General features: G+C 40.9%; 1 protein-coding gene across 2 annotated transcripts; it reads right to left on the bottom strand.

The window, feature by feature from the left end:
• Nucleotides 1-217: 217 nt before the first annotated feature.
• LOC121355452 (dendrocyte expressed seven transmembrane protein) lies at nucleotides 218-23253 on the bottom strand. Of its 2 annotated transcripts, none has more exons than XM_041470885.1 (3): nucleotides 22852-23253; nucleotides 2074-2394; nucleotides 218-1394 (listed from the first exon to the last, which is right to left on the bottom strand). In XM_041470885.1, the coding sequence occupies exons 1-3, from the start codon at nucleotides 22903-22905 to the stop codon at nucleotides 1323-1325; spliced, it is 447 nt and encodes a 148-aa protein (XP_041326819.1). In that variant the 5' UTR covers nucleotides 22906-23253; the 3' UTR covers nucleotides 218-1322. The 2 variants fall into 2 exon arrangements, with proteins under 2 accessions (XP_041326819.1, XP_041326818.1); XM_041470884.1 differs by lacking the exon at nucleotides 22852-23253 and adding an exon at nucleotides 5408-6433.
• Nucleotides 23254-24433: the final 1180 nt, after the last annotated feature.

The raw sequence follows: 24433 nt of genomic DNA, 5'->3' as shown, positions 1-24433 counted from the left end.
ATCCAGCACTGTTTCCCAGAGACAAATTGTGGTCACACCAGCAACCTGAACCACCTGCATGCATGGAGAAGTGAGACTTTGGAAGGCACAAAGAAAAACAGTCTTTGTGTTCTTCAGTGGTGTAAGTGCAAAATAACTTCTGACACTTGATACTGGAGAGTTTTAAGTCTTAATTCATTCAGATAACAGAGACATTGATCAATGGCTGTCCTAAAACCATGCATGTATTATAGAGGAAGAGAGCAGAATTTCCTATTATTCAGACTAAAAAAGGAAGTTGGCTGTGGCTGAAAATCAGAAATACACTGCCTGTTGGGTACATTTTTTAGCTCTACATTAAATCTCTAAAGTTACTTAAGTTATTCCTACGTCTTTAGGCATTTTGCATTTGCTCTTGTATCATATGAAGGTCACATCACCAGTGTTGGTCGAATAGGTGAAGTACTTCAGTATTGGCTCAGTTTAATTGAATTAAAGTCATTGATGCTTATGCAACATAATTAAGCCCATTTTTGTCTCTTCTGCAAGCTTCCTCAGTCTGCAAGATTTGAAACATTGTTCACCTCTACTTACGTGCCTCACCCTTTACCAACACCTTGTTTGCCCTCACAGCACCTGATTCCTCTCCATTCTAGCTCTTGTGACCATTCTCACTTCCACCTGTTACATGACCTCTCATGATTATCAAAGGCATCGAACAATCTGCACCAGTGATACCATCTATGGATATGTGGAAGCGGAGGCTAAGACCAGGTAAGGAATTCTGGGTGGGAGACTAGATAGGAGACTAGAAACTAGGGATGGCAAAGATCCAGGCTAAAGGGCTTGAGGCTTGAGAAACAGATGAAAATGTCTAGAAACATCTAAGTCCCAGTTTTTGGCCATCCCAGAAGGCAATGGATGCACAGCCTCTGCTGTGTCTTCTATCTTCAGTGTCTGGCAAACGTGAAGAAGACAAACCTGCTGCTGTCATTACATCTTCTGTTACCTCAACCCAAAGAGGTTTCTGGTGTAGACCTAAAATGTCCAAACTATTTTATTGCTTTTAGACAGAATAACAGATCATCCACGATTTTCTCAAGTACTCAATAATGCAAACTCCAAACTGAAAAAAACTGTTAATGCAATCCAGAGCAATCTGTGGTGAACTGCACACTATCCACAATGGCATCTTTTCCAAAATACTGCTTCTCAGCCTTTGAGTGTGAAATTTTTACATTTTACAATTGACATTCAATAGGACAAATGGTGCAAAGCACAGGTGGAACTAAAGAATCTCAGCCATATCCAAAGATTTACTTGGTCTCTTTCACACCATCCTGTCATGCTGCTACACTTCTTTCTTTCTTCCTCACTGCCTCTCTTGCCTTGAGTATTGGAAACCAAAAGTTGACCTGAAAAAACAGAAATATGATCTGTGTGATGGTATTACTGAGTTAAGATCACCCTCTACAGTCAGTATTGAAGGCTGTTAAAAAAGCAAACTTAAACAAACTATATGTCTGCAGCTTTCTATCTCGATATGCCACAGGTATATGCATGTGTGTTAGTTGTTTCCATTAGTGTGTCTGTGTGCATACATATATATACAGGATATATGTTTTTGCAAGCAAAAGTTCTGTTTCCTAATAGTATATGCAGTCACACTGTGTTTTATAATATAAATATATCAGCTTCCATATTGCTAAGCAATATCAGAATATCTTTCTCTACATTTAGGGCTGCTCTTGCTGCCGAGCACTTGCTATCTAGATTCAGGAATACTCTAAGTGCTTTTCATATGTTCATGAAAACAAAGTTCCTTCTCTGGAGGACTCTGAATCTGAGAAGTATTTTCTTGCCAGCACACAGTCATTTGAGCATACCAATGTCATGTCTGAGGCATGTGTGCTGAAGTGCAGAACAAAATTATTAGATGATCTAATCTTACCATTAGGCAACATGTCTCTGGTTCCTGAGCACTGAGGAAAGTCATTAGCACATAATTGAAGTTAACAAGTGTTTAAGTATTTCCTGGATCTGGCTGCCACCCAGTGAGAAAATTTATTTGTTTTCCCAGAACTCATGGCTTACCGTTCTTGCAAACGTGTTCTTCCCAGTTTTCTCTTGTAGCTTTTTTCTTTTTTTGAGTAATTTTGCATGTAAATAATGTATCCGTTTCATCTCGGTATCAGGATAAAAGGAAGTTGACACGAGTATTTTAAGTTGAGTCAGGAGGCCAGAGAATAACCCAAAAATTATTAAGAAGAAGATGATGACTCCAAGCTGAATCCATGTTGCGGAGAGAGCGAGCTCAGGATGAGGAATGCAGTTTTGCTTAACCAGAGGGATCTTGAAAGAATCAGTCTTGGCAATATGCTCTTTCATAGAAATTATATAGCTTTTCTCATTCTTCTGCACAAGAAAAGTGGAAAAAAGGTGTTGGTTATAAGACAGATTCCCTCCTTTCTTAATATTTCTTCCACTGGACATTCAGATTTACAAACGACTCTAAATCATCTAAACCATCCAGTGTCTATATACAGTATGCTCAAAACAATATATATATTGGCTATTTACAAATGTTTTGGACTCTATTTTCACAGTTTCTCTTGGTGGACAATGTCCAGCACTTTGGACCGTTAAAAAAAAGCTTACCTTTTCAGTGACTCTGACAGGGAAATATTTAGCTAATCTGGTTATAATGGTTTAGTATTTTTCTACTCCTATGACTCTGCTCAGATGCCCTGTTGGAGGGTCCTTCATTGAGAGTAAAACTGCAGAGCAGAGTGTCTGTCCCTTTGGTTTTGTCTCAGCACATTATCAGCAGTGCTTCCACACCATGGTGGTTCCACACCAGCCAGAAATCAAACTCCAAATAAGCCTTTCCCCTTCCAGTAAGAGAGGGACAAAGGCAGAGACTATGGGTTGAGATAGCAAGTTACTGAAAGCAGCAATGGAATAAGAGACGCTCAGTAACAGCAGCAATATTATTTAGATAAGTACATAAAAAGAGAAGGTGGTTTATCTACAAAAGGTATTCACCATCTCGACTTAGTTCCACGTGGGACAAAGCCAGGATGGTGGCTCTTCCTATGCCCAGTGCCACATGGCTGTCCCCAGAAAAAGACAAGGTGGCAGTCACTCACCACAGCACTCTCTCTGTGCCTGAGCCTGAGACAGCAGAAAACAATGACAGACAAACCCCTGAAAGTATGAAAGTCCTCGTCACACTGCACCTCTGCTTCAGATGCTGGACTCAACTCTGTGCAGCTGTTTCCAGTACCAGCCCAGGCACTACTGACTGCTCCTCCCAGCTCTTCCCATCTCCACTGGGCTCCTTTCAGCTCAGCTCAGACTAGGCTGGGCTCGGGCTTGCCTCTGCCGCTCTGTTCCCCGCAGCTGCCACCCGCACCAGCGCTGTGTGCCTGAGTCAAGTCTTGGACAAGCAGGAGGGCAATGGGCAGGAGAGGGGCAGGGCTGATCCTGACAACGTTCCCAATGGAGAGAGGGAGGCAAAAATGTTGCAGGAGTGCTCACTCTTTCTTCCCCCTGAAACTGCACCTGCAGTGATGTTGTGGGTGGTATGGGACAGCAATCCAGCCATGCCCACGTGGCACTAAGCCCTGTCCCCTCTCTGCAGTCACACAGCTGGCCCAGGCAGTGCTATGACCAAAGGCTGTCACACAAAGGCTGCCTGACCTCCTCTTGTAGCTGCCTCTGCTTAGCTGATGTTTTTCACTGCTTGTGGGCTGAAATGCTCAATAAGAAGGGTAAATCAGACATGCTGCTGGGACCATAGTATAAGGCAACTTTCTGTTCTGTGAATAAGAACACTGAATAACCCAGCCTCTTTTCTGATAATGTCAAAGGAATAATAAGCTCTTCCTTGTGGCTTTTCTAATCACCCTACAGAGGCCAAGCACTTCTGTTAGATGTTCATTGGAGAAATGAAGTTCCCAAAGCATGCTACCCATCTTCAGCCTGTTAGCCCTTCCTTGACATGATCCTGTTCCAAACTATCTCAGGCCATTTTATCCCTAAACTGAATTGATGTATAGGCAAGGAAAATCTTCATTAGGAACTCAGTATGAAACAGGGGTACTAGTGCATGAAGAACTTTGCTGTTCATGCTAATTAATAAACATCTCAAGTGTCTGAGTCTGTTCCGCTCACCCAGCTTCCTTGACTCCCTGAGATCAGCAGCCCTGAGGCTTGATATAACAAATCTGTTGAGATTAAATTTTACATTTTAATGTAATTAGCTTTCCTTGGGGAACTAGAAACCATCTGATAATGGCATTAGTTTTCTGTTTTAAAGAAGTAAAGCAGCTTTGCACATGAGTGAACAATGCACATAAAGAGAGCAAACTCGTAGTACAGGAACCATGAATCAGCCAGACATAGTGCTCAGGACTTCTGTTCATGGATAATGGGACTAAGCTCCTTTGCCCTGACTTGGGTCACACCCAGGGCAGGTCATGATAAGAGGCTGCCTTCAAGGTACAAAGGATAGAAACACAGGCAAAACCACACACCACAGTACACAGCAAATAGTGAGTACACAGCAAAGTACACAGCAACAGGCTGACCAGGGTAGTGATCAGTTGGGTCCTTATTATCTTCAGGAATGGACATCCCACAACCTATCTCAGAAACTTGATCTATTGTTTGATCACCTGAAGAGTAAACAAAAAAAAAAATGCATTTCCTTCACTTTGTCCTAATTTTCTCTTCTCCCTGAATGGTGCACCACTGAAATGTCACATAATCATAGAACAATTAATGTTGGAAAAGACCTCCAAGATCATTGAGTCCAATCTTTGACCAAACAACACCATTAAAACTTGGTGTTATTAGCACCATGCTCTAACCAGATGTCCTTGTTTTGAGCATGGGGTTGGTCTGGATGGCCTCCAGACTTATCTTCCAACCTAGCTAATCTGTGGTTCTCTATGCTGCTGCTCCTGCTAGAGCATCCTGGAGATTTTGGCAACAAGTCATTATTTTGTGTGTATGCGCCCATGCATACAGGTGATGAGCTCCTCACACTACTCAGTTAAAGAAAGGTAGGCATCTCTTACATCAGTGTTACAGTGACTTTTGGCTATAAAAAGTAGTGCTTCACAAATGTCAGTTTTGTGAGTTTCAGATTTTAAGCTGGGTTTTTTCATATATATAAATGGAAGAATGAAAATCCTTCTTCTAAAATTTACCATTCTCTAGAAATATGACAATGCTCTGGAAAGAACTGTCTGCTTCCATCCAGCCAATGTATCTGTGGAGGCAATGACCCTTTTTGAAATGAATTATATTCCAGGAAAGAATTGATGGCTCATTGCTATATGTTTGCTTTTGCAGCTGCTGAAGATGAAGGGAAATTTTTCAACACTAAACTATGAAATATATGGTACAGATAAGTACTTACATTCTGAAAGAGACTGAGTTGAATGTCCAGATCCGGTACTTCTTGGAGATATTTGTTCACAAAAATAATTAACAAATAAAACAAAGAGTCTACTGCAACAAACAGAAGCCAGATACAAAGATGAATAATTATAGGGAGAAAAGAACACAGCATTTTTTTCCTGTCCTTTCTTGTGAAGAAGAAGGATGGGATCATCACATAATCTTTTTTCTCTTTTCTGTTAAGTGGCAGAAGACAGGGTCTTTGCTGTTGCTTTTGGTGCTCATCAAATGCAATGAACTGTTTTGTGATATAAGTATTCTTAAATTTGGTACTACGAGAACCCACAAATTTTTTGATGAAGAGGCCAGTTCCAAAAGAAACTAGAAAAACCCCAAATATAGGCAATACTTTCTGACCTATATAGGGCAGTATAGTCAACATAAAAGATATCTGGTTAGTAATTCTCTGGATTTCTTGCTCTGTGTCATTTAGCTCTTTTTTTAATGCGTCATCTAAAATTGAATAAGATGGTGTGAATTCATGCTTTAGGACCACTATATCTTTAGGTAGCTCAGCAGGAGGTTTGGCTACCTCATAAACCCATTTTATTGCCTCAATATAATATTTTATCAAGGCAAATTGCTCATGCTTTAAATGACAGGTTATACTGTCTGCCAGAACCTTTAAATTGTGAAAAATATTTTGAATGTTGCTGGCCACCACAACACCTGTGCCAGCAGTAATAAGAGCATCCCTGCCATTTTTCAGTCCACAAGAAAGGAGGAACAGAACACTAAAACAGCGCAGGTGCTTGAAACAAAAGAGCATGATAGAAAGCAAAATCCAGATGAATCCAGAAATCAGTAAGGGCCCCAAGGAATGGTGTGCCAAGGAGAAGTGCATGCTAAGGAAAAACAGGAAGCTGGAGAGGAAGCCAACTGCAGAGCAAACTGCAAAAAGCTGCATCTGATACTTCCAGCCAGGCTTCCTTTCAGATATAAACATTTCCCATGCATTCTGAGCTATTGAGATGAATTTTTGCATATTCTTCTGATTGTTGCTGACTCTGCAATGGCTCAAACTAAAATGAAAGGAAAAGAAAAACACTGTTATTTACAGAGTCACACTAGTGACAATGATGTGCTTTTAACTGACTGTCTGATACTTCCTCACACTGCAAAATCTGCAGGTCTGACTCACATGAGGCTGAACCACCACATGAAGGAAGGAATGATGCATCTGACTCCATGTTCTTAGGAGGCTAATTTATTATTTTATGAAACTATATTATATTAAAGAATGCTATACTAAAACTATACTAAACTATACTAAAGAATACAGAAAGGATACAGAGAGAAGGCTAAAAGATACTAATGAAAAACTTGTGACTCCTTCCAGAGTCCTGAAACAGCTCGACCGTGAGTGGTCATTAAGTCAAAACAATTCACATGAAACCAATGAAACAATCACTTGTTGGATAAACAATCTCCAACCACATTCTAAAGCAGCAAAACACAGGAGAAGCAAATTAGATAAATGTTGTTTTCCTTTTTCTCTGAGGCTTCTCAGCTTCCCAGGGGAAGAAATCGTGGGCAAAGGGATTTTTCCAGAAAATATGACTGCCACACACGAGAGACCAAAATATTTGTCCCCAGTGTCATAGATATAAATATTGAAGAGGTGACTCTAAAAGGATTTCTATCTTTTGTCCTTTTATGTTTTGCACACTTTGATTTCTCATTAGCTGTGTAGAAATAATGGTTCACATGCACACGTGTATGTGTGTGTGTCAGTGTATGCATAAGAAAGACACCAGCCTCCTGTAGCACCCACTGCTCCCCACAGATGCTAGCTTTGCCTCGTAAGCACCAAGAAGGGAAAGAGAGGAGCACAGAAACTTCCCATTGGTAGCCCCATGAAGGGGAGCATGGCTAGATCTGCAGGGAGCAGCCGGAGCAGCTGCCAGGGAGGAAGGAGCTGGTAAAGCAGCATGTGCACACTGCCCAGGGATGGGGAATGAAGCACAGCTTCTTCAGGGGGAGGTAGGTGAGTACAGAGCAAAGGAAGTGTGCCTCAGAGGCGTCATTCCTTCCTTGGGTCTCTCCTGGGATAGCACACCTACAAACTGGTCCATGTACAACAAGCTGTCCATGAGCCAGCATTGTGCCTCATGGCCAAGAAGGTCAGTCCTGGGGGCATTAAGAAGAGCACTCACAGCAGGTTGAGGGAAGTGATCCTGCCCCTCTGCTCTGCCCTGGTGGTACATCTGGAGTGCTGTGTCCAGTTCTGGGCTCCTCTGTACAAGAGACATGGAGCTCCTGAAACAGGCTCAGGGAAGGGCTATAAAGATGAGGGAACTGGAGCATCTCTTTTAGGAAGACAGGCTGAGGGAGCTGGGCCTGTTCAGCCTTCAGAAGAGATCACTGAGAGGGGAATCTCATCAATGCATACAAAGAGCTGAAGGGAAGGTGTCAAGTCTCTTCTCAGTGATGCTAAGCAATAGGACAAGAGCCAATGGGCAGAAACTGAACAGGAAGTTCCACCAGAACTTGAGGAAAAACTTCTTTACTCATGTAAGGTCCCCAAAAACCTTGCTTGACATGGCTCTTAGAAGAGCTCACAGTTGTTCATGTAAGATCTGAGTTAGATGCACAGGACAACTATGGACAAGATATTCTCAAGAGGTCAAAACAACTAAAAAAACTTTACTGGCAGCTTTAGAAAATCAGAGAACTTTGTCAAAAGATTTAGTGCAACATTCAATCAATATAAAACACTTCTTAGAGCATTAACTTAGGAAACTCTAAGTCTGTTCAATGTTAAGTTACACAAAAATTCTGAGAAGAAAGAATTAGAAACAGAAAGTCAGAAAATACATAGAAGAGAAACCTCATAACTACCACTCCTGGATTCCAGTGATGTGCAGCTGATAGAAATTCCAAGAGGCAGTAGAGTCAAGACATGCTTGCCTCATGTTCCACATTAAACACCCCTTGGCCCTTCCCCCAGGGGGCACTTCCAGTCATTTGGTCACTCAGGAGCTGGGCAAGGGGCTCCAGGGTGGGGTGTGCAGCACTGCCTCCAGTGCCAGTGACTGGCAGGAGCTGCCAGGCTGTGCTGCAGGCTCTCGGCTGGGGGAGGCAGGGCAGGGCAGGGCACTGCCTCACCAGGGCTCCACCTGCCCCTTCCCCGCACACATGCACCCCAAAACTTCGCCAGACATCAATCATTCCAGCCTCTCGTAACTGTGAGGGTGACCAGGCACTGGAAAAGGCTCCCAGAGAGGTTGTGGAATCTCCATCACTGGAGATACTCAAGAACCACCTGGATTCAATCCTGTGCCACGTGCTCTGGGATGATCCAGCCTGAGCAGGGGGGTTGGAGCAGATGACTCACTGTGCTCCCTTCCAACCTTACCATTTTGTGTTTAACCCTTATTAAGCCTAATAGTTTGTGCTTGTCACCATCTGTCCTGCTTACCAGTATGCCCGTTATGTAAATTACAGAGTATTTCTGTGATTCAGTTCTGTTTGATGGGAGATATTATAATATAATATTTATAGTGCAATTTGTCCAAAGATGCAAGGTCAATTCATATCCATATTAGCATTTTAACATTCTAGAATAAATGAGATACTAATTAGATAAAATAAACAGTGGTAAATTTATCTTAAATAGGGAGCAGTTGTCTTTGTAAAATACATCTTGAAGATATTACTTTGTCTTTTGCTTAGCTTGAACACAGCAGGTAGCCAGGAACTAAACTATAATTTTGTACATATACTGTATTTTATTAGCATTAGCCTTTATTAATCCTGCTAGCATTCACTGCACAATTTCCCCCTCCTTCTCATTGTAATTAGTTATTAGTTGTGTCATTATCTCCTTTGTGTGCAACAGCAGCTGAATATTATGGGAGCAAGCATCCATCACCAGCTGGGACCTTCTTGTGCTGATGTGCTGCTTTTCTTTGGCCTTACTTGGGCTTGAGCCTTTATAGTGCTGAGGACTATTCTGAAAAATTCTGTGTTTTTGGTGTTTAACCACTTGAGCACAGATGAACAGTGGTCAGTGGGCCCTTAGAGGGGGTTTAATTCCTAGCACTATCACAGGGCTGGGAAGGCTGAGAAAATTGCTTCCCTGCAGGGCCTAAGTGAACTCAGCTGTAAATGAAGTACAAGAGCAATTAACAGCTCCTTCACAGAAGCAAAATTAGTTAGTTAATTCCCTAGAAGTAAGCAGTAGTCACCATGTTTGGGAAGGTGCTGCAAGTGAAATGGGCAGCAGAGTAGGCACAGGAGCCACCTGGCTCCAGCTCTGCTATGAGCAGATTGGCCCTTCTGCTTGTGTGGATGGTCTGCTTTGTCCTTTTTCTGCTGAAAGACATTTTTAGGAAACATAATCAAAAAGTAGATGTTTATATTCCTGAAATCAAGCAGAGCCAGACCTAACAACCAGCAAACCTTGTCAGCAAATCCTGCACCTCCGTGATCAGATCGTTACACAGCATGTGCTGCCACAAGTTCTTTGTAGATCTAAGGAAAATTGCCTTGCACAATGAATACATCTGGCATTTTGTTCTTGATTTAAGACACCTTAACAAAATAAAAAGCAAAAAGGCTAGCATTTATCTAATGCTGTCCAAAACACCTGTGTAAGAAAATAACGCATTTTCAGTTTTCTTTAGCAGCACCAATTTCACAGCTGTTCTCAGGCACAGTTTTTACATGTTTTTGAGCATTTGTATGTATGGGTATAGTGAATTTGGGTTAATGCTTATAAGCATTCAGTAAATGGCTGCAATATGTGACTGGGACTTTGGCATGACTGCATCCTTAGATTTAATAAAAGTACTTCTGGACTGGGAGGCTGGAGACTTGCAAAATATGGACAGAACTCAAAAAGAATCAAAGAGTCTCCTTTTCTGAGCATATTCAATGCTGTTGCATGGGATTCCTGCAGTATTCAGAACATGCATGATAGGTTTGTCCTCAGCCTGCATGAACACAGAGCTTTAAGGCAGGAAAGGCATTGTAAAGACACAGTGAATTCTGGAGCCTGTGGAATGGACGCTCTCCATGGTCACTGAAGGTCACAAAAGGAGCATCCTCATACCCTCAAGAGCCCATTGCTAAGCTTAAACTTTTCCAGGGTAAGAGTCAGGCTCACAGTGTGCATTTCTGTGGCTTGTCTGACACCTCAGTTTTCCCCACATAAGGTATCACCAACAGGTATAGATATGCAGCATTGAGTACAGGAGAACCACTCACAGGATGAAAAGTCTAAACCTAAAAAAATGTTTGGAGGGTGAACGTTCTTACATCACAGGCACTTATGTCACAGCTGTGAATGCTTGGGAAAGAAAAATAATACTCTGGCTTAGAGGTAGAAATAAATTGTTGGCATCACTAAAGAGGCTAATTCAGAACTTAAAGAAATAGTAAATTTTGAGAGCTTTCTGGAATGATTCTTCTAAAAAACATAAATCACAAAAATTTCCTGAAGCTGTTTGGTGCAGTTAAAAATTATAACAGGAGACTGACATGAACAAAACCTTCATTTCAATTGCAGTCTGAAGCAAAGTACTTTTTCTCAGGTCCTGTAACATGAACTAAGGTGGGGGCTGCTGCCATTATTTATGTAGCATAAGGAAAGAATGATTCTTGGAAAACTGTTTCTTGCTCTGAACTGCCAATTTCTTTCCACCGTAGTTTCTAGTGATGGAAAACTCCCCGTCCCACAGAGGGGAGCTGGAAATTCTTGTGCTCTAGTTCTGCTTCTGTAACTGATTTTTTAGTTGGGTCCAAGGGGAACCTCTCTGTGCTTTAGTTTCCCTCTCTAGGAAATATTTACTCAGCTCTGAAAGCATGATATTCTTCTACCATATGGCATGCTGGCAGGACTAATTATAAAAACAAATTCTCCAAAGGAGCTTCTCTGGCAAGGAGGTTGGGCCACACTTCTTAAGACTTGTGATGTACTGAATTTAATGCAACCTACTTAAAAGGGATTTTTCTAGTTTCATTTCAAAATAAACAAGAAAAATTTAAAAGCATTTGAAGGTCCTGTTTGTGTTATTTCAGATATGGCTACAGATTTGAGGAAGCAGAAGATAAGTACAAAGCATCAAGAGTCCCCAGAAAATGTCCTCCAGGTCAGCCATGAGCCCTGTGCTAGAGCTATGAAATTTAACAGTATGTCTTTATGTTATGTATGATTTCTTCCCTGCCTTCTGTGGAGACTCCTCCATATTCACCCTCCAAGTAGTTGTGGCTGCCTCTGCTACCAGCTCAGTGCTGTCCTAGTCCTTGCTCACCCTGCAGCTGATGATGCCTTGCTACAGATAGAATTGAATAGAACAGGGCAATTGAGCTGGAAGGGGCCAACAACAGTCCTCTAGTCCAACTGCAATAGATTGAGACTCTAAATATTTGCAGAGAGTATTTGTGAAATCTTTTCTACCTAGGCTATTGCTTGCTTAGAGGTGAACGGCAGGTCTACATGTCTAGTATATGGATTAGTAACCCATGCAAACAGCTTGCCAATTTTTATATAAAGGAAAAAGCAGGTATCTCCTAAAAATATATAGTGAGTAAAAGAATGGGACTTACTAAATAATTAAGGGTTTTTGACAGAGGCACAGCTGACTTGGCAAAGTATGACAAAAGGAGTCAGATGTCTAAGTCTACTTTCTATTTTGATCCAGACCTAAGTCAGGCAAAGCCTGGGGGCTACAAGTGCCATTGATCTAGGACTGAAGAGTACCACCCAGTTTTTGCACCTTCACACCAAGTCTGATATAATCTCCACACAGCACTGTTTTATGGGGTGATCTCAGGAGGAATATGGAATTTTGGCAGGCCCTTTGCCCAGAACAGTGTGCAGGAGCCTTATACATAAAACCAAAATCTTATTAAGAGAAACATTAGATCCCATTGGTGCCCAGCTTCATAGTGATCTTTGCCTTGCTTCAGCTACATAGTGATCTTTGCCTCATAAATCCTGTTGGGATTTTATACAGAAATTAAAGAATAGAAAGCACATAGTAAGATTTTTAAAACAAATATTTCCTTTTTTGGCAGTTTCAGGAGCCTTTTTTTCTAGCCTGAATCAGTTACATTGAAATGCAAGAAAATTACTTCCCTTTTTTGGATACCATCAAAAAATCCAGTGCTGAACTATGGCATAGTAGAAGCAAAAATACAGGAGGGAGTACCACACTATTTCCTTTGGTCAATGCAGGGCATTTAATAGAGAAATAACAGTCCAATCAAAAATCCAGCAACATTACTGCAGGTATCCCCAGAGCTTCATTGACACCCTCACAATTTCTCAAGTTCCCATTATTTGCTTTTAACTGCATGAGGAAAGAAAGTAAATGGTACTAAGCACATTAAACAGAAGGGATGACTAAAATATCCAATCATGTTTGTGCACATAGGAACTTGAAATACTAAACAACACAGCAATGCAAATATAACAATTTATACATATTTATACACAAGGAAAAACAAACAAGCAAAAATAGCAACTGAGTGAGATCTCTTTCTCTTCATATATGAAAATAGCTTGGGATAATTCTGAACAATGCAAGATATTACAAGTTCTTTAGGACACCACAAATTGATTAAATGTCACCTATATGAGATGTCTGTAGCACTGGAGGTTGGACTCAACGATCTTTAAAAAGGGTTATTCTAACCCAAGTCTTCTTGATTCTGTGATGTCCACATCTGAGCTGTCTGTGTGCCAATGAAGAGAAGAGGGCAGTCACCCAGAACCATTACTTCAGACCTGTTCTGGAAGTCCACCCTCACAGAAGATGGATTGCATCCTGTGAGAACTTTAGCTCAGCTGTGAAAAGTGTCTGGGTTACTCAGACAGAGCTATCCAAAGCCTGGGAAGATGAACCTCTCCCTGTGCTCCCTAATTGCCAGCACAGTTGTATTTTACTAAGCTGGGCACTCAGAAGGACACAGAAAATATATCGTGGGCACCCACAGAAAATGGACAGCTATGGAAGGGACATAGAACAAGAAATAAAATTTTCTCACAACTGTAAGGGCTATGTTAGGAAGCTGTGATGCAACAAGCCCACAGACATATTCTTCCCTTAAAACCCAGGAAGGAATGTAGGCCCAGTTTGGGAAACCCAAATGGCAATTTTCCTATTGCCAAAACCAACTCTACAAAACACAGAAAATTCTAGTGTGAGGGAAGAAAGGGAACATATGAGATTACACAATCCCTGTCCTACACAAAATAGCTCTACACATACTTCTTGGGAGAGTTTAGGAGTAAATTGTTTCACAAACTTTAGGAATGGACTCTCCAATCAGTAAGGTGATAACAGTTAGCTAACTTAAAGCAACTCCTTTCACCTTAGAACAGCTAGCTCAGTCCATGATTACTGTCCAAAGTTCCTTGATATTAACCTTAAAGTGTTACTTACAGGCACTCCTGTAAAGCACTTGAAGGTTCTTTCCAGTGCTGTGTGTCTCTTGACTTTGGTGGGGAACTGAGACAGACAGTAGTAAAAAATCTCACATGAGTAATTTTTTTCCCTATACCCTCCCTCAATGAGTCAGACACACTACAATTTTGAAATTGTTCTGGTTTTGACAAAGATTCATGAGGAAGTAACTTATGCACAAGACCAGAATAGTATATAATTTGCAAGTGCCACTTTATACCTTTTTTTCTGGCAGGGTAATAGATATCAGCAAATGAGTTCAGGGCCCAAATTTCAATGATTTAATATTATGTTGAGTAATGCCTTCAGTCTAGAACATTTTAGCTATTCTGGTACTTCCTTTGAAACTTGCAGCATTTCGGTACCCAAATAAATTTAAAGCTCTAATAATTTTCACCCCAAAAATGTTCCAGCTGAGATCTGTGCAAATACTTTTGTAGACAGTCTGTCAGATTATGGTCCTTAGTATATTACACACTTTAAATATACAATAAAGACACAAGTTATATACAATAAAGATAATTTATATACAGGAGGGTAGAACTGCTATGCAGAGGAATTTTAACTTTTATTTTAAATCTGCTATTGATTTCTACAGACAGAGTTTGCATGTGCATTTGTGTGTACAGCGGAGAAAGCTAATTCTGGACTGCCATACTCCTCACTTGAAATGTGTCACACACATCCTACCAGTTATTGGATTGATCTATTGAATCAGTCAGTCCTTTTATTCAGTTGTCATCAGGACCATCTGATAAAGAGGACAAGAGATTTAAAGTAAATCAAAGGCTGATAGGCAGCTTCATAAGGACAACAGCAATGAAAAGAGTAAGAGGATTGTTACACACCTATGATACCTTTTCAATAACATCCTTCATACACTGCCTCTTCCAGCCATTTTCAATTCCAACCAACTTCCAATTATGGTTTTACTGCTTATGTTTAACCTTTCAGATTCATTTTTGTCAAAAATGTCATAGGTGGTTTGGTCCATTGCAGAGATGTTACCTGCTGCACATAAGGAATTCTAAATTGGAGATTGACTCTTACTTAGACTCTGATTTCAAAGATGCAGAGCTACACACTAGTCTCAGTTCTGTCCTTGGACTCTGCAGAATCCAATCAGTAGCTACTGTAGTGCTGGCATGCACATTATCTATTTGCCCTTGGTTGAAATGTCCCTGCATGTATTTTTCCAGACAGCTGGTTTTCCAGCAGATACTGATAGTACTGAAGTAGCAGGTTGAGCCCAGGTTTCCCCTCCACAGAGCAGCCATACCCCTGTCTTCCAAAAGCAGACACTGAACAAATTCAGAAAGCTGGCAGACAGAATGGTGAACATAGCACAATGTTCATAGCATCTAAATTATGCATAATGTAGGGCTATAATTAGATACAGTGGACCATAACTGGAGAAAGTCTCTGATTATTATAGGTTGACTGGATGAAATGATCTTTTAGCAGAACATATTGTTAATATTATGAAATAAGGGAATATTCTCTTAAGGGATGCAGGTAGGTGCATATTAAATCAGACCAAGCCTCCATTGAACCCAGCATCTCAGCCTTGATAGCAGCATGTAGCAGATGTTTACAGAATCCCACATTGGGAATATGGACCATTTGGACACAGTCTAGGTGACTCTGCATGGAGAGAGGGAGGGATGGAGATCACCTCCAGAGGTCCCTTCCAACCTCAACTATTCTTTGATTCCACGATCATTGAGATTCCTCTTTTCATTTTTCCAGCCTCTGAGGCCAATCCAAATGGCAGCACAACCATCTGGAGTATCAGGCACCCCTCTTACATTATTATCATCTGCAAAGCTTCAGAGGGTGCAGCCCTTCCAGGTCAGTAATGAAGATGTTGTACTGTACTGGCCCCAGTACCAACCCACGGGACACACCACTAGTGACCTTTGTGTGACTGAACTTCGTGTGGCTGACCCCTGGCCCCAGTAGCTCATCCAGTTTCCAATCCACTGTCCATTATCTACCCAATACTTTATCAGCTTGTCTATGAGAATATTATGGGAGACACTGTGGAAAGCCTTTTGGAAGGCGAGGTAAACAGCATCCACTGCTCTCCCTTCCCCCACTTAGTTAGTCACCCTGTTGCAGTCACATTGGGTAAGCATGAATTCCCCTTTGTAAATGCATGCTGAATACTCACTGCAAATGATTTACAAGATTATTTTCTTTGTAACCTTCTCAGGAATCAAAATGAGGCTGATCAATTCCCTGGATCATCCTCCTTCCATTCTTGAAGATGGGAGTAACATCTGCTTTCTTCCACTCTCCAGGAATGTCTCCCAAGCCCCATGATGTTTCAGAGACAGTCAAAAGTGGCCTCACAGTGACATCAGCCAGCACCCTCAGCACCCATGTGTGCCTCCCGTCAAGTCCCATGGTTGCACACTTGCTTAAATGTCCCCCAACATGATTCTCCTCCACCAAGGTAAAGTCCTCCTTGCTCCATCCTTGCCCTTGTCTCAAAAGCCTGGGGCTCCTAAAGGCTGGTCCTCCTAGTAAAGGCACAGTTGAAGAAAGGCATTTTTGCATTCCCTTGAGCTATATATGAGAAAGAAAGTAGTTTATGGTCACGTGGATGGACTATTTCCACCCCTTACATTTTCAAGAACAAGGAGTTACACGGGCAGGCTTTACCCATACCCACCAATTTGGCTCAAATGCTGGCAGTGACTGGCAGCATTTCTAGCATTTGATTCTCCTAGAGAATCAAATATGCTGTAAAGAGACAATGTAGAAATCAACCACAGTCTGAAAGCTACCTAAGGCCACAGCTCCCTTCAGAGATACAGCATTTTGATAAAGAGCTTCAGCTGGTCTTTCTCAACCCATATGCTGCAACCAGATGTGCTAGTGTCACTACATTTTTGCCAGGTTTTTTTAACAGAGAATATTTTAGTGACCCACTCACAGTAGACCCTCACAAACTCTTGTCAGTAGCACATTTTCTGGGATCAAGGTGGATGCCTGCTGGCCAGTGGTAGCTGAGGGGGGATAATATTCCCACTGCTGGGTGAATATTATCTCTAGCAAACATCAGCTGCTGGGGATGTCTGGTTCCTGGACTTCCCTGCTGACATTGTCCACTACTGGCCACTGTAAAATGGAAGGAAATGACAGTTCACAAATTTGAACAATTGTACAATAATGGCTGCTGTTTTTTCTTCTTCTCTGTCTGCCAGTGCAGTGTAGATGCTTCTGCACTCAAAAAAGTGATGATCATTTCAAAATTAGTGCATTTTTTCCCAATTTTCTTCTTAATCCCTGCAGAACGACTAGCAAAACTTGCTTGCACATAAAAGGTATTAAAAATGTCACTGCTTGAGGTCCTACTGTTCTGGCAATTGCTCAATGCATTTCAACAGATAATGATGTGACTAACACAGTATGTGTGTTAATTTCAACTGTGATTATCACAGTTTTGATAACACTGTGCTTCAACCATTGTAACATGCAGGCTGGATGAGTGGTTTTTTGGGCTTTTTTTCAGGATACTGAAGATTGCTTCCTTTTGCGGCAGCTATGTGTGGCAAAAACAAAGCAAGCTCAGAGCTCTGAACACCACGTCTCATCGAAAGCACTCCCTATTCTGCTTTGCTTCCTCCTACCTAAGGAAGATCAGCTAGCAACTAATAGTCCTTCCTTGTGGCTGGCTTCCAGAGAGCAAGAAAAGAAACAAACATAAGCATTTGTAAATATTTACACCCTGGTTTTTGAGTCATGGCTCTAATTATTGTTTCTGTTTTACTGCTACAGCAGAAATTCAGATTAAAAGAAGACAATTGCATTTTATTTTCTAAATATCCAAGGAAATGAAATAATGACAGTGGGTTGTTATTCCCAATGAGCTGCAACGGATGAGCCGTGTGTCTGGAGCCAGCAGCAAAGCAGCTATGAGTAAATGGTTCTTGGATTGAATCAGGAATGTAGAAACTCAATTCTGAGGGGCCCCAGTGAAAAACCCAATCCAAATACTGCTGAGCTTGGGTGAAATTTGTATTTAATCCTGGTAGCTGAAACTAATCCTCATATGATATACAGGTATTGTTTGAATCTTTGAAAACACTGACTGGATGTTTGCTATAAAGAACTATTCCTGTAGGCAGAGCTGAGGAAGGTTCCTAAAAGCCTCCAGGAAAGCAGTTAAGCAGGGAGTTTTCAGCTGACTAATTGTCATTGACAGCCACATAAATGCTTCTGACTTGGTCCCAGGAAAATGAGATCTTGATATCTCTCTATGGAGACTTGATTGAGTGTCCAAAAGATATCATGAAGTGACTGCCCCAGGTGCAGGTTTATCACTCCCTTCTTTTTGTGAAAGCTGGAAGTGTCTCTCTTTGCTGCTATAAGTTACTTTACTTTGTTTATATTTCATAACCTCCTCTATGTAGGAGGTGCCACTTCCAACAAATTATGGAGCCAGCTACAGCTGCTATGTCCAAATGCAGAGAGAATAGGCATTTCAAAAGGAACATAAAATCAAAGTTTAAAAAAGCACTTTTAGCAGTTTCACTCCGTTATAATGAGGAGCTGCACCTGCCAAACTAGCTCTTCCAAAAAACAGGATACAGCATCTGTGAGATCCTGGATTAAGGGGTCTGTAACAACAACCTTATTTGGAAATAAATGCTGCTTGGTTCATGGCTGCCTGCGGGATTCCTGCCTTCACTCCACAGACTGAGCTGTTGAGCAGATTCACGGGCACATATTTTGGGCTGGAGTTTTGCCTGGTGCAGTCATGTACCTTGTTTTGGACTCATGTGAGACCTTGGCCTGAGCATTCCCTCCCTCCTTAGCATTATCTACCAGCTGCTTACCCATTCCTGCTTTAACTTATTACAAAATCACACTGCTTAGAAAAAATATATTATTAAAACCCCTTAAAATAAGTGGCATCACTTTAACACTGTTAGACTGGCTAGAGACTGAACAAGAGATTATTCCATAAAATTTGAGAGGGGAAGTATTCTCTGCTGAGCCACAATAATGGGAATGGACTGGGAAGAGCACAGAAAGTTCTCACCCTGAAAATGCTGTGTGCACTCCTGCTTGATGGGGGTATACCTGGGGATACTCCCAAGGCACATTTCTGAGAAGTGGCTTCTAGATTATTTTCAGCTTAGAGCGACCCTCAAACCATTCATACATTGGTAACTGACTTTTCATTCCTTTTTTCTCCTTTGTGTTTTCATCCAAATATTTACTCAATATCATATTAGCTTTCATGCCAAAGCAAAAATGCACCAGACATAAGAACTGAATCCTTTAAAAGACTGAAAGGAAATGCAAAGAAAATAGGATGTGCCACAAAAAGTTTTTACCCCAGACAGTTGCAGTGTAATGAAATACCAAACAATTCCAATCTCATTTTTCTATAATATATGCTATTCCAGATAACTGAAGCCATCATTGCTCCAGTGAAGATGCCCAAACAGCAGAGACTGACAAAATGATAAAGGAAAAAGATTATATGGAAAAAAGAGCAAAATATAATAACAGCATTTGTTGGACCATATCTTACCAGGAATCTGATACATTACTAATAAATTTCTTACTGTATGCTATGAAAAGAGTCAGTGAGATAAGAAAAGAAATAATATATCCAAGGAACAGCAACTAGATAGCAATCTTAGCTTACAATAATGTAAGTTGAATTTATAATGGATCTATCAAAGCATCTGGCAATGTTGCTATAAAATAGGTCTGGCATTTCCATTTTTACCCCTCAGTTACTTTGAAGGCATTTATAACTGCTAACCTGCTTGAAACTTGCTGTGAAGTATTATTTTCCAATCTTGCTTGGATGTTTGGGTATTGTTAGTTACTAATAAGAAAATGCCTTCTGACAAAAAAAAAAAAAAAAAAATAGAAGAAGAAATATGGCAGACTGAGCTCTACAAGGCAATACTTGCACGGTTCTTTCCAAAGCCTTTCCTTATGCTGTCTGTTTTTGACCAAAGACTGAAATTTCTGTCTCCTGTTTTCTTCCTTTCACGTGGTTGTGCTAAAGAATGGTTTCTTTATATTAAAAAGAAATTACGAGGGAGGAAGTGGTTGATGCAATGAAGGGAGTTCTTGTGCACAATGAATATATGACACTAAAATCAGTGTAGAAATAGAGTGTTATGAGAAAGAAGAAGTGGTAAAACAAAGGGGGAAACACAGAATGAAACCCACAGAGCATTGTAAAACAAACCTCAACACATACGAGTTTGCAGAGTTATGGAAATAGTTACACTTCCATGAGATACTTATTTACAGAATCCCATCTGCCCTGTAACTTTGCAGGACGTGGTATCTCCCAGGATAATTACTGCTTTGGGTTAAAAGGGACCTTAAAGACCACTTAGTTCCACCTGCCCTGCCATGGGCAGGGACACCTCCCACTAGACCAGGCTGCTAAAGCCCCATCCAACCTGGCCTTGAACACTTCCAAGGAGGAGCCATGCACAGCCTCTCTGGGCAACCTGGGCCTCACCACGCTCATAGTGAAGATTTTCTTCCTCATATCCAAACTAAATCTACTCCCTGTCAGTTTAAAATGTATTATTCCCCATGGAAGCAAGCAAATAGAGATGGCACACAGCCTGGAAATTGCAGCTCATGACAGTTCTGGTCAGGAGAAGGATATCTCAAATATGGAGAAGTAAATGTTTATTTATAAATAATATTATAACTCTAGTAAAAAGTGAACTCCCAGTGTGAAAAACTGAAAGGTGAGATTCTGCTTTTCTTCTGACCGATTCAGAAATTTTTTGACCCCGATATTTACTAATAAAATCAGAGGATTAGCTGTATGACAGCTTAAAAGAAATTTAGTGTAGTGAAAAAGTAAAAGAAAAGCATTTTCTTATTGATGATATAAATACTGCTAGCTGTCTGCAAAGAGTGGAAAATGAAAGAAATTTCCTGTGGTTATACACTTTTTTTTAAAATCTTAAACTGATTCATTGTAAGTTTTGAAGTAAGTCTCACACAGTGATTGCAGCAATTAATTATTTAAGTTGTTACAGGTAAACAGCATACATCAAATGAAGCAAAATATAAAACCCACATTAAATGGTAAAGTATATGACTTATAAGAAAAGGAATTTCTATTCTTGAAGATGTACTTCCTTCTGCATTTTTATGAAAAGCAACATTCAGGCTTCCCATATATCATCTTTTCTTCAGTAATCAAAACTTCAATTAGCATTTGTCAACATTTGTACTTTGTTGGGAAGAAAACAGCTCATGAGCCATTTCCTTTCCTGCAATCAGGCAAAGATTGTGTTCAGGATGGGACAAGCCAATTTGGAACGACAACATTTTCTGTAAATATGGGAAAGAATGGGGGGAAACAGGTTGCAGCATGAAAGATTTCTCAGGTAATAGGGCATTACAGGGCATTTGACAGAAAACAGGGGGGTAAGGAGGCTTTTAGGAAGAAAACTTTCCAGCTGAATTTAGCCAGTCAGAGCCTGAGCTTTCTACAAGCACTCAAACAACACAGATCATACTTCAACACCAGGCAAACACAGCTAAAAACTGATTTTAACTAGAAGATTTATAGCAGAGCTAGCTGTCTTGAGGACACTTTTGTGTTGAAATGTACTTGCTAATGGGATGAATTACACTGTGCTGAAAGAGCTCAATAACAGCCATGACACGGTTAAGGATTGTTTAGACACCAGCCAAACCTCCTGGAAGCAGGAGAGGGAGCGAGCCTGAGGCTGGTTCCTCCCTGCCCTTTGGAAACCTGAGGCAGTATAGAAGAGAGTTTGCAAAGAGAGTTAGCCTGGGATGTGCTCAAAATCTAAAATATAGATTGTACTATATTTTAAAAGTTCTACCATAGGAAATTTAAAGTCAATAATTCTTGCTGAAAAACCTGCTCCTAGCTGGCAAATGCCCTGTTTCATACTTTTCAGTGCTATGACATAATTATTGTATTTTCTTTGCTTTTGGCATGCTGCAAATGTTTTAGTCAATTGGATGAGAATAATGAAGATGCTCAATACACTGTAATTACTTTCCCTATTTCTTGATTTACCAGTTCTCAGTGGATCTCCCCTCTTCATCACCATTATACTGAAAGCTCTTTATTTCTATATCTTTTCCATAGAGATTGTTTAAATATGAATTAGATGAAATGACTGTAAAAGGAAGTGCAACCAAGTCTTTTCAGTAACAGTCAGTGAATTTCATCCTTGTTTCGCTTAAGTTTCATAACAAGATTTATATCTTAGCTACTGGAAAGAAAAAAATCCTTGTCACATCTTTAGTCAAACTGATTTGCTACCCTTTATTCAGAACACCAGTGCCATGAGGAGTTTAATCTTGCTCTAGTATAATGAGTAACTACTGAAGTCTGTTATGTATGAAGCCTACACTTCCTGTTGTTTGTTAAATATTCATTAAAATACAATTAGCTTGTTTCATTTTTTAATTGGAAAACTTTTTTTTTTCTTAAGTGCCACTGCTCCAGTGTCCCTAGAAGGGAATCCACATTAGTGGAATTTATGTAGGTGGTAGTCAATTGCTTTGCCTTCTTCTTTGCCAAAAACCCCCGCCTTGGACCTTTTCCTACAGCTCTAGTCCTCTATTCAAGCAGAACATCTAGGTTTTGCTTTAGACACATGATGTCTCATAGACACACAAACTATGTTACATTTCCAATACAGTAATGATTCCTTTCTTCATGCAACCCAAACAAACCGTAATGCAGACAAGAAATATAATGCACCTTTCCATGCCTCCATGCTTCCCCACTCCTAACTGTTCTTTGGGCTTTTATCTTTCTCCCTGGGAAGCAAACCCCATGATCTACATCATACATTTTATTCAAATCCCAGAACATCTCATATCCTCTCATATCCTTCTCCATTTCTAAAACATCCAAACTTCCTTTCAGTATAGTTTATAATCCATATCAAGATGAAGCAAAAAAAAAACCCCTTTGCAGATTGTTGTTACTGACCTCACCAGACCTTTGGCCCCACAGCCAACCCAGGCACCTTCTTGGTCTGGCCATGCCCTTGTCCAGAGATTCAAGTAGAAGTGTTTTAGAGCTTCACAGAAGTCTGGATTTAGTTCTGTGTCACCACTTTCAAAAAATTCAGTCAAAGGTGAAGGCAAAAATGTGCAGATTTGGCTACTTCCATAATAACATAGCAGTGGCAGTTCATGTCTTCAGCTGGAAATATCACCATAAATGGCTGGAGATCACAATATTGCAAAGCAGAGCTGGTGGCTGTATTCTTCAGCCTGGATACATTACAAACTGGCTGAAAATGGGCTTGTCTCCAGTGCTCATGTGAAACGATCCAGGCCAGCTCTGCCATGCTGGACAGATTTCCTGACACCCTGCCACAGGGTCAGAGCTGTGACACACCACGGAGCACCCAGTGCTTCAGCTTTGGCTCGGAGCCTGCCCTCCCCAGCTCCAGCCACCAGCCCAGCTACAGCCCTGCTGCAGCACTCACCCCTAACAGCTCCCTGCAGCTCCCCAGGGCCAACCCAACACTCTCCTGTGCTCCTCCCACACAGTGGGAGAGGAGACATTTGTGGGGAAGGCGGCAGGGGAGAGGAAAAACTAAATTAGACAGTTTTAAGAACTTTCTGGGGACAGAAGAAGAAGGAGAGCTTTAATCTTGGCTGCTAGTCTTGGTTCACTCTCCTATCATAGCCAATCCCCTACATAGTTCTCTCTTTAAACAGGACTGGAAGCTCTCTCAACCCCACAATTGGGAATCGGTTTGTCTGGGCATTTTTTCATTATTTGTTTGGGAGTTTTTTATGTTGATTTTGTTGTTGTTGTTGTTTGGTTGGTCTGGATTTTGTTTTACTTGTTTTTTCTTTTTAGCTTTTTTTCCCCCTGTCCAGGATACACATCTCCTTTTTCATATAATATTAAAAAAACTCTCAACTGCCTTGACTATCAACAGCTGGGCTGGTGGTGGGAGTGTGGAGCTGGCTTCCCAAGGATCATTTGAAGGATTTTGCCCCACACTGTGTAAAGCTGTGTAACAACTCTGTGCACATTTGAAGTTTACTTCTGTCAATAAAATACTTACCCAGCCTCTAAGGCTATTCTTTGATGGCCCTTTCTCATATATTGCTTTTAATAGGTTGCTTTTCTGTTTTAGAGTGGCAGGGTGTGTCTGTGTGAGGGGGTGTGTCAGAAGAAACATAAGACTCTTGTAGAGCCTAACTAAAATGTCTCGTTTTCACTTGTCAAAGAGTTGTAAGGAATAAGAAGAGCAAAACACTTCAGCTGACCATACCTAGTGGGATACACATCACTGACAGTGCCATAAGGTATATTTGAGTGGGCAGACCCACTTGAGGGTCTTCCTGGGGCATCCAGTGGCAAAAGAGTTCACTGCACTTCCCATCCAAAATCAAGGTTACTCAGAATATACCACAGAGCTTGCTGCTGATCCTTCACCCCAATGTGATTGAGAAAAATGTTCTTGAACTACACTAAACTGATTTAAAAACTCTGTGCAGGCACAACTCCATCCAGCTGGCCAGGATGTGTTCTGTCTACAACTCAGGGT

Source organism: Pyrgilauda ruficollis, unplaced genomic scaffold (genome assembly GCF_017590135.1).
Source record: "Pyrgilauda ruficollis isolate IOZ18807 unplaced genomic scaffold, ASM1759013v1 scaffold25, whole genome shotgun sequence".
Taxonomy (NCBI): domain Eukaryota; kingdom Metazoa; phylum Chordata; class Aves; order Passeriformes; family Passeridae; genus Pyrgilauda; species Pyrgilauda ruficollis.
The sequence above is the reverse complement of the archived record's forward strand: the minus strand, read 5'-3'. Positions and strand labels throughout refer to the sequence as shown.

What these genes read in the sequence shown, in the direction of transcription:
- LOC121355452 (XM_041470884.1), bottom strand. Translation starts at nt 6,433, where the DNA reads ATGCAAAAATTCATCTCAATAGCTCAGAATGCATGGGAAATGTTTATA. An exon ending in AACTCAGTCTCTTTCAGAAT is followed by an intron (nt 2,395 to 5,407) that starts GTAAGTACTTAT and finishes TTTCTTGTGCAG; the next exon opens with AAGAATGAGAAAAGCTATAT. An exon ending in AGAACACGTTTGCAAGAACG is followed by an intron (nt 1,395 to 2,073) that starts GTAAGCCATGAG and finishes CTGTTTTTTCAG; the next exon opens with GTCAACTTTTGGTTTCCAAT.